This window comes from Oxyura jamaicensis, chromosome 23 (assembly GCF_011077185.1).
Source record: "Oxyura jamaicensis isolate SHBP4307 breed ruddy duck chromosome 23, BPBGC_Ojam_1.0, whole genome shotgun sequence".
Lineage (NCBI taxonomy): Eukaryota > Metazoa > Chordata > Aves > Anseriformes > Anatidae > Oxyura > Oxyura jamaicensis.
The window spans coordinates 2,291,551-2,301,931 of NC_048915.1; the positions used below are offsets into that span (position 1 = coordinate 2,291,551).

The window sequence follows — 10,381 nt, forward strand, 5'->3', positions numbered from 1 at the left end:
GCAATTTCTAGTTGTATGCTCATAGTTTTCATATTTTTTCTTCCTCAGACCTGCAGTGACAACTGGAGCCGTGCATGGCAGCAGTAGGTGCATTAAGTGACCAGAAATTGGACTTTATCTTCTGCTTTTTTATCTTCTAAAAACATGCTAAAAGCTAGCAGTAATAACTTAAGAGCTGAAAGTTTTCATGGGGGGCAAAACCAATTTGTAATCTTGCCCTAGCTTTAAAAAAAAATAGTTCTACTCATGTGCTCACCTGCCCTGCATCAGCCTGAGCAGCTGTCGAGCACGCATGGCTTCATCCTGTAAAATCCTTGCAAGTTGGAGGGACGCAACTTCTCCAACACGTTGAGGGACAGAGATCAAAGCTAAAAGCTTCAACCTTCAGTTCTTTCATCTAGCCAGGCTCAAAATCTGTGTCTGTTGCCTAAAGAGAGGTGATCTGATTTCCCTGGGCCTTTCCCACCAGGATATTTAATGCCCGTTCACTTCAGTGAGGGCAGCGAGTTCTAAAAATTGAAGTTGTTGTCACTATGTAGCGATACCCGGTGCACCTAGATGACAGAAGGGTGACCTTCCAATTCCAGTGTTGTTGTTTTTTTTTTTTTTTCCTTTATTCATTTTAAGCTGAGATTTTCATTTTCTTTTGCTTTAAAGTGTTCAGTTTTGTTAGAAGCCCCGAAGTTGTTGGCGATGTTTGTCATTAGCGCAGGAACTTCCAAGAATCACTACCAAATCTTAAATTATGCTTAAATGTTAAGTATTGCAACTTAAATATTTTCAGAGTTTTTAACCTCAGGAACTCATTTAAATGAGTGTTATGTTTCAAGCTGTCTGAAGAGACTTTTACTTGATGACACCCAGACTCTCCCACTCCTGGTTGTAGCCTCAGCTGAACAGGAGGACTCGCAGAATGGGGACAGACCGTAGGCTGTTAAGAAAATAGCTTCCAAGAGTATGTTTTAGGGCTGGAAGCATTGCATTCTTTGTTCCAAACAGCACTGAAGCCAAGACTTGATTTTTGCATGTGCTTCTCCTTCCGTGGCTGCTTGTGTCGATGCGTGCTTGCCCGATTTCACTCATCCAGAGGGGATGGTGAGGTGCCACGAGCCCAGTTCATTTTGGCAGTGTCTGTCCACACAAAGCAATTGTCGTATAAAGCTAAGGAAGCTGCCAGCTTGATCTGTTGAGAGCAGGACAAGAGCTGAGCCAGGTCTCTTCCTTCTCCTTGGGATCTGCAGAACAGCTGAGGAACAGCCCGTGGAGTCACAGGTTGAGCTTGGCTGGACTGGAGGCGCTCCTGGGAATCCTGTGGGCATCCAGCAGGCAAGGGCAGATGGAACAGCTCGCAGGTCCTCCTGGCATGGGGTTTGGGCTCTGGGCTCTACCCAGTCATGAGCAGTGGGGGAAATTTGGCACCTGGTGATTGGCAAAGGTGGGCTTCGGGCAGGCTGGCGTGGAGGGGCTGCGGAGCCAGCTGGGAAGGATGTGGTGGGCTTTGACAGCACTAGGTGGGGAGCAGCCAAAAGGGGACAAAAACGAGGTTTTTTTCCCTCTTATTTCAGGTATTAAGTAATTTCAGAAAACTGCATTTTCCTTCTTTTTGGGTTATTAAGGAAAAAACAACTTCTAGGACATCAAGTCTGCTGGAATTGCTTGGTATAAGGACAGCCTTCGGTAGCTTTTTCCTCTTTTTGATACATGAGCAGAAAATGGTGTAGCTTCACATTATCTGGAGTAAATTGCATTGACATTTTTAGTAAGTAGTTTTATGCCGCATATGAAGTAGTAATAGTAGACATTTAAAAGAAGATTTACTTGCACTGCTGTCATATAACAGCGGGTTCAGATTGCTGTAGTTAAAGCTGTGTCAGCAGTCGTGTCTTTCTGTGGTGTAAAACTGTGCTTCTGAAAGTTTTTGATTCACGGTTTTGGATCATACAGTGCAATATTACACATATTTAACAGGTGGAGCGGTGTTACTTTCATTTATGAGTGGTGTGGGATATGATTTTTAGTATTCTTTAATAGCCAGCAATCTCTTTCAAGGTTTGTGTAAGCTTGTCCTGTGGTTTTTTTTTATTTGTTGTTAACTGGAAGTTTTGTCTTGTAAATCCTGCTTTTTCCTTTTCTATTGCAGTAACATCTTATTCTAGGGCTACTTGCATTTTATGTGCTCCCAGGTGAATATAAACAGCACAGGGTAAATGTTAAGTATTTCCTTCTGGAACAGGTGAGGAGGAGAAGTGTAATGCTTTCATCGAGACAAAATCCTCTCGGTGGGACCTTCCTGGGAGCGCTGGGGGGAACAACAACAAAAATGCAGCCCCCAGGGGAGGGAGGTCAAGTGGCTGGGCTCAGCCTGTGGATGTTGGGCTGCAGGCTGCTGCTGACAGGGCCATGTTTTGTCCAGTGTGCGATGTGGGGGACTGTGAGCTTCTCGGGGGACTTCTTGGGGGTGTTTTTGAGAGGAGCCAGTTCAGTGCTGTGCTCCGACCAAGCTCAGATATCCCTCCGTTACGCTAGCCGTGTTTCTTTGGCTGGAAACTAAGTGTCTTGAAGGTGCACGGCAGGTGCCTACCAGGCACTTCACCTTGTAAGTAGTTGCTTTTAGGTGACGTCTCATTTAAACTTAAGAGCTTCTCTGCTCTATTTTTGGAATTGAAGAGAGAAGGAATGTCCTATTGGAATGGATTTATAATGACTGTGATTGTTTCAGTTATAAATCAATCACACATTTTGTTTGTGCAGCTATAGAGCTTGCATGAGATTGCAGCTACCTCTCTGCGATCTCTGGATTCTTCCCTAGCTCTCTGGTTAATGCGGGTAACGTTACCCAGCAAAGCTCTGGCTGCTGGCAGCTCGTCACTAGTTGGAGGCAGTGAGAATGCTTAAAAATTAAGTGACCACAAAGAGGAGGCCAACATCTTTGTATCGTGGATTTGTTATTCTGGATGACTTAAACCACCAGAACTCACAAATATTTCCTCCCTTGGCTTGCTAAGACCCGAGTTCAGGGTCTGTGTGTGCCCACAGCAGCCAGAGAGGTCGCAGCCAGCTGGAAAGAGGCTCCGGTACTGCACAGGGCTGCAGTATCACCAGCTATCGCACGGGAGGCTCTGAAGCCTGGACTTGGGTCTTAGGTAAGTGAAGGAGAAATGATTTGCAATTGCAGGTAGGCGCTGAACTCTGAAAAACAGTGCTCTGATGCTTTCTGTCCTCTTGCTCAGACCCATTTGGGTAATGGGCATTTTATTACACAATGTTGTTTTTTAAAGTAGGTGTTTAACTCTGCCCGTTTAGAAACTGGCAGGGTTGAGTTCTACTCCAGTGCTCCGGTGAATTTGCTCTGCAACCGTAAGCAAGTCACCAGCTTGTCCCTGAGCATCAGCTGTAAGAAATTATTTAAGAAACCTGCACTGAGTCTTCTGAGATCCGTAGCCAGCAGGGATTAGGCGCTTGCAGCAGCCTGACGTTTGCACTGATGTCTGTGGCACCTCTGAAGATGAAGCTGAAAATGCCGGCTTTAACTTCCCAGGCAAGCAGTGGTCTGCAGGCGTCTTTGCATTTTTTGGTAGTAGGAAACAAATGCCAGAACGTTGATGTGAATGTTTTCAAACACAGACCTTCTCTGTTTTCCTCTGGACCTGCACCCAGTGCTGCCCTTGCAAGGCATCTTGGCCACAGCTGGACTCTTGGTTCATCCCAGGAACTTGTTCCTGGTTACTGTTGCTGGGTTTTAAGTCCCATAGCAAGGTTTGGACTTTACATGTTGTCTGAAAAGCTAGGATATTAGAAACTTGCTGAGCATAAAGCGCTTTCTCAGCAGTGTATGGGAAGCCGTGGATTTTTCAACAGGTGTAGGATCTGTTGTATGAGCATGTTGTGTATTTACAGAAGTGGTTGAGTGTTTCCATTTAAAGAGCAGGAATTGTGGTAGCTGCCCAACAGAACCAGGAATGGAACAAGAGGCTCTTCAAAAATCAGGGTAAATCTTAATCCATGGAACATATAAACTGCAGTACCTGTTGAATGCAATTTCAGCCTTACTGCTGTTGAGCAGATGTATTGCACAGAGCAGCAGAGCACCGTCTGTGGTGGGTGTAGTGCTCGTGGCCGTGACAGCCAGGGTGCAGCTGGTGTTCATCTGCAGGATGGAACAAGAGAGGTCCCCTCGGGGATCTGCAGGACGTCACGAGAGACGTACCCCAGAGGGGTTCTGCAGAGAGCTGCCCTGGGACGAGCTGTATGTGGTACAGACACCTCCGGTTCACTTCTGAGCGATTCTCTTTCCCACCTCCCCTCTCTCTAGGTATGGCTTTGTTGAATTTGATGATCTGCGAGACGCAGATGATGCTGTTTATGAGCTAAATGGTAAAGATCTTTGTGGGGAGAGAGTGATCGTTGAGCATGCCAGAGGCCCACGGCGTGACAGCAGTTACGGTTCTGGACGCAGTAAGCACTAAAATGCATTTGTATCTGTGACTTGTTTTAAATAAAATATTTTTGCTTGTTTTTTAAAAGTAATTTAAAAAATATTTTTATCTATGAAGTTGTGCATAGTGTTTTGTAACTGTAAATGTAACTGTTGATCTGAACACTTGTTTGTTGTATTAAACTATTTTAATTGATAAATCGAATAAACACATTTTCTTGTACTATTTTTATTATTATCATTTCGTTTAACTATTTTAATGGTTTATTTGCAATGTGATGTTTAACATAGATTTAACAAAGACCTCAATGTTTTAATTAAAAGAGTCCTTTGAGGCTAAGATGACTGCCTGTTCCATTTGCTGACCTTGGGTTACCTTTCCATGAGTGGCTCTTTGAACTTGTGGCCCTTGGCTGACCAAAAAAGGAAGCCATGTGACGACCGCAACCTTTTCCCATTAGACCTGGGTGGTGAGGATCCCAAGGGTTAGAGACAGATGAGATTAATCTGAAATAGGTGCCTGAAAATCTTTATTCATGTCAAATATTCAGAAAACCTGTAAGCAATGTAAGTAACATTAGTCAACTGGCTTAATTTGGTTTCTTCTTTCAAACTTTTTTAAAAAAATAACTTAAACTTAATTGCATGTTAATCTTATCGTAATTATAACTCTGTGCTTTGTTTTAATTATGTGCTCGCAATAGTTCTTTTTAATGCTTCTTATCTTCGTAACATTTTATACAAGGGGGGTTGAATTTAGACTAGCGGGTGGGTGAGTTTTTAATGGATTTGCAAACATATGGGGCAGAACGTTTTTGTCTGGGGGTGTAGAGTGAGTGCTCCATTTCCCTAGTTGAAGTACTGCTGTCTGCTTGTCACCTCCTAAAGGTGGATATGGTTATAGAAGAAGCGGAAGAGATAAGTACGGTCCTCCTACCCGTACAGAATACAGATTGATTGTGGAAAATTTGTCAAGCCGCTGCAGTTGGCAAGATCTTAAGGTATGGGGCCCCTTTCTTTACCCTTTCTCTATTAAAGAGCACAAAGGGTAAAAAGGTTAGCTTCTGTTACATCAAAGAAAACTCATTTATACCTGTCCTTTTTCAACTCCAACTTGTTAGTAAGTCTGTGTGCTCACGTGCATACAAGTAGCCTTGAAGAAATGACATCAATATTGATTTAAGGTGGGTTATTTGCATATACAAAGTCGTTAATGTTGTGTGCAACACTGGGAGTTGCGCTTGCAGGCTTGGTGTCGTTGGCTGATGGGAGAGAGACATTTTTCCCTAATAAACCGACATCACACACAGGTGATTTTTATCTTCTCTTTAAGCCCTGTCAAAACAGACTTCAGTCAGGCCAGTGGTAGGATTCACTAGAGACAAAGGAGTTTGTCCTTGTCAATTTGGCTTTTACCCATCAGCTTCTAATGTGCTAGAGCAGTTTGGAAAAGATAGCATCATTCTTACACAACCTTTGTAAGAGTTTTCACTCCCTGAAAAGCTGTTTGAAGGCAGCTTTAGGGAAAGGATGCTTCCAGAATGGGCAGTCATGCAAAATCTCTGCCAAAAGTTAACGTTTTCTCCAAGTCTGAAGGAATGGAAAGTGATTCTCAGCAGTGGAAGTGTTGGGTAAGACCATGTAGACAACAGGACCTCTGAGTGCCCTGGCGCTGAAGTGTTGATTTAGGATTATCTGCGTTGTGTACTGGGGGAACAGGACAGGCCGCAGAATTCCAATAGCAGGTGCAGAAAGACAGAGTTTCCTTATCAAACCTAGCAGCAATGATTAAAAACACTTGTTCTTACAGGAACGCTTTCTTTATGGTTCTCTTTTAAGGATTTGTTAAAATTGTTCTAAACAAACTTTGACGTAGTACAAACTGGTCTGTAGTTGACTCTAACACTAGTTCAGGTACGTACTGAGATCCCTCCAATGTCTTTTGTTAATGCTTCACACCATCAATAGCTTGTCTTTGCTTCGGGTATTAAAAATTGTAAGTAGAGCATGGCATGATTAATCCTCTACCGGATGCATTGCTTTTCTGACTAGCTTTCGTTTCAGTGTACTTCAGAGGGGAGTAGCTGGGTCAAAACCAAAGGGAACCAAGCTGTGTGTGCTGTTCCCATTGCAGCCCACGTCCCCGGGGGCTGCGGTGGCCCCGTGTGGCAGCTTGCTCTGAGCAGGGCAGATGTGTGTGTAGTAGCTGAAACACAGAGGTCAGGTAGCATGAAGTAGGGAGATCAATTCAGCCCTTATTTGTGTGGGGTTTTCTTCCAGCAGAATGAGATGAATGACCTGGGTAATTCAAAAGCGAAGTCTGCTTGCCGATAGCCTTCTTGCCTGTGTGAGGCGTTTTTTCATATTTAACCTTTAAGTACATTACTTCTCCCAAGTTACATTTGAAAACGTGATTTAGAGAGCGTTTTATTTCCTGAATCACTTTTGTAATTTGAAATTTATCATAGTCCTGACCATATTGATATTAGATACTGGGAGACGTTAGATTATTTGTTTCAGAATACCAACGCTGCCTCTAGTTCTAATCACACCAACTTTGTGAAATCATAGTGCACTACTTGGCTTGCTCATAAATTTTGGCTTTAGTTCTGCAAATGCTGTTTGGTTGAAACCCTTGCCAATGTCAGTGTGACCAGAAGAGGCTATGCAAGCATCATAGCAGAGATGAAGAGAGCCTGGAAGCCTGACTCTGGATTTGAGGCAATGGTTATTCTGTCCTCTTCCTCCAGGATTATATGCGTCAGGCAGGGGAAGTGACATATGCAGATGCACACAAAGGAAGGAAAAATGAAGGTGTGATTGAGTTCAAATCCTATTCTGACATGAAAAGAGCCCTTGAAAAGCTGGACGGGACAGAAGTAAATGGCAGAAAGATTAGATTAGTGGAAGACAGACCTGGATCAAGACGGCGCCGCTCTTATTCCAGAAGCCGAAGCCATTCAAGGTATGTCTCTTTATAATGTAGTGTGGGCGAATCTAACTGCAATTACATGAATATGCAGCAGGTTTCAAAATACCCTGAAAATATTCAGAGTTCTCAGTAAATCTGGTTTGCAGAATTTATTAGTTACCAGGAAGTAACAAAGGGAAATGAAACCTCTTCTCAGAGGTGTTTTCTTTAGTGAACGTGGGTACTGCTGGCTAAACACGTGCGTATATAAACAGTGTGCTACTGCTGCTCCCAGCTGCGTCGTCTAGTCCTTGCTATCCTGCAGAGGAGCACGGCATGGCAGGTGGAGCTGTGCATACTGAGGGAAACAGAAGGTACTTTTAGCACTTCGGCTCTGAACACTGAATTCTGCTACAAGCACCAGGACTAACAGCTCTTTCTCGGTTTGGAAACCCCCACCTATTCCCTGTTTCTAGAGATTTACTGCTTTCTTTGGATGACCAAGCTTCAGCACAGCACCGTATTCCGCTTTGGGATAGAACTTTGTTGTAGCAAAATTCAGGCCAGCTTCTACTGTTCTTGGAACAACTTGCTTACAAAATTGAAGCCTGTTGCCAAATGTCACTGAAAACGGCCCATGTGTTCAAAAGCTAAAGGGGTGGGAGGATTTCATGCCATTGGCAGTCCAATTGTATCTGTCCCACTTAAAGCTGGGTGAGAAAACAGTGACCCTTAGTTTACAAGTAATTTTTAAAGTTTCATGGAAGGCTGCGGGCAAACAGGTTGTGCTTTTGAAGGATGGAAAGTGGAAACCCTCTGTGGGTGATGCCCAACAGCATTCTGTACTGAAAGAGCAAAGAGCTTTTATCCTAATGTCTCACTGTAGTCAAAACTCTGGATTGGGAAAGGGTTTCTGAGGGAAATAATTCTTTGAGATTTGCAGTGTTGCATGCTTGCAGACATGGCAGCAGGGGATGAACAGCAGGGAGAAGGGTGCTCTAAATTTGTAACTTTATTGTGTTATACCCTCTTCTTTCTGCTGCTGGAAAGGTGCTTTAATACTATGGGCTTTTACCCACGTGGGTCCATGAGAGCACAAGCTCTCTGTGGTCATGTGTTAACATTGAGCTGACTGATTCTGTTGCAGGTCTCGCTCTCGAAGCAGACATTCTCATAAGAGCAGGAGCCGCAGTGCCAGTAGTAGTCGCTCCAAGAGTAGATCCAGATCCAGGTATGTCTTTGTGGTGGAGCAAATCGGGGTTACGCACTTAAATGAGAAGCATCATCCTCAATTTGCAGTGGGAAAACAGTTTTTCTTTTCCCTTATGCGCAGTATTTAAGTGCTAGTCAAATCCAAGCTGCACTAAAGTGTTGCCTTTGTACTTCCAGGTCTGTGTCCCGTTCCAGAAGCAAGAGCCGTAGTCGAAGCAAGAGCCGTAGCAGAGGCCAAAAAGAGAAAAGCAGGACTCCAAGTAAAGAGGATAAAAGTAGGAGCCGCAGCAGGAGTGCAGAGAAATCACGGAACAAAAGTAAAGACAAATCTGAGGGCACTGTCCATAACAGTGATGAGAAAGCAAAGAGCAGGAGCCGCAGCAAGGAGAAGAGTAAGAGTAGGAGCAGGAGTGGAAGCAAGGACAGGGGAGAGACGAGGGGGAGCTTGAGGAGTAGGAGCAAGGAGAAGAGCAGAAGCAAAGACAGGGAGAAGAGCATTAGCAAGGCAAGAAGCAGGAGCAAGAGTAGAGATGAGAGTAGGAGCAGGAGCCACAGTAAGGACAAAAGGAAAAGTAGGAAGAGAAGCAGGGATGATAGCAGAAGTAGGAGCAGGAGCCGCAGCCACAGCAAGAGTGAGAAAAGCAAGAGGCGCAGCAAGCGAGACAGCAAACCAAGTAGCAAGAAGAAAAGGAAGGACAGCCATGAGCGGTCCAGGTCAGTCTCCAAAGAAAAAGAGCATCTAAAATCAGAGCCTGACAAAAAGGAGGCAAAAGGTGAGGCTGAGGATGCAGCTGCCCATCAGGTGTCTCGCTCCAGGTCTAGGTCAATTTCCAAGTCCAAACCAAATGTCAAATCAGATTCTCGTTCCAGGTCAAAATCTGTTTCAAAACCTAGGTCCCGGTCCAAGTCTAGGTCTAGGTCTGCCTCTAGGTCACACTCCCGTTCACGGTCAAGGTCTCGCTCCAGATCCTAACCTAGCTTCACCCATGCTTGGAACGATCTGAGAAGTCTTTTGTACATGTTTGGTAGTTGTAGCACAAGTGATTGAAGTAGAAAACATGTCAATGCTGTATATTTTTAACTACCCTGACGGTGTGTCTCTCACTGTTAACTGCACTGTTCCCTCCCTGTAATGCTCTCTGGTGCAAGGCTGTTCAGCTCATGTACTCTCCTGTAGAAAGGTTCTCTTTAAATATAATTCTTCCTAGAGCACCGAAATTGCCCTGTTTTCCAGGAAGAGCCTTACAGAGAATGAGCAGTGCACCTTGGTGGGTTTATGAGATTGCGGTGATGACTGATAGGTAGGTATGATGGCTTCAACAATCTTTGCCCGTCAATTGATGCCCTTTGATGTATGCCATTTAGTGGAAGTGCTAGTCTTAAGTTTCATACTACTTTTGTTTCATATTTTTGGACTTAAAGTTGTGAATAGCACAGTCAAAAGGGGGAAGAAAAGGTACTTGCAGTAATCTGTAGGGAAAAGTAGAGTTCCATATTCTGGTATTGTGACAATATCCTTGTTTTATATTAAATTTTTTTATTTTATTTTTCCCCGTCTTGCAAAGTACAGTGATCCCTGTTTCCATGAAATTTGAATAAAGACTATTTTTGCTTGATGACATTTGACGGTGGTTACATGAAGTTGTGTTGTGATTGTCGCTGCTTTATATTGATTGGTGTGAGCTTGAACGTGCAGAACAGTTACTTAAAGAATGGGTTCTTCTCTTAGAAAGCCACTTAATATTATGTGTAGTCATGGCACTTGAATACAATCCAGTTAAAATAACTTGTTTCTCTAGAAACACTTACTGCGTTGTTTAGAG

At 43.8% G+C, this 10,381-nt stretch overlaps 1 protein-coding gene across 3 annotated transcripts; it reads left to right on the forward strand.

The window, feature by feature from the left end:
• The first annotated feature begins 2,902 nt into the window (after positions 1-2,902).
• On the forward strand, positions 2,903-10,179 carry SRSF4 (serine and arginine rich splicing factor 4). 3 transcript variants are annotated; one of them, XM_035345645.1, is made up of 7 exons: positions 2,912-3,143; positions 4,313-4,455; positions 4,760-5,002; positions 5,324-5,436; positions 7,186-7,400; positions 8,494-8,577; positions 8,736-10,179. In XM_035345645.1, exons 3-7 carry the CDS (start codon positions 4,972-4,974, stop codon positions 9,529-9,531), a joined length of 1,239 nt encoding a protein of 412 aa, XP_035201536.1. In that variant the 5' UTR covers positions 2,912-3,143; positions 4,313-4,455; positions 4,760-4,971; the 3' UTR covers positions 9,532-10,179. The 3 variants fall into 3 exon arrangements, with proteins under 3 accessions (XP_035201537.1, XP_035201536.1, XP_035201534.1); XM_035345643.1 differs by lacking the exons at positions 2,912-3,143; positions 4,760-5,002 and adding an exon at positions 3,945-3,988; XM_035345646.1 differs by lacking the exons at positions 4,760-5,002; positions 5,324-5,436 and having other exon boundaries at positions 2,903-3,143.
• Positions 10,180-10,381: the final 202 nt, after the last annotated feature.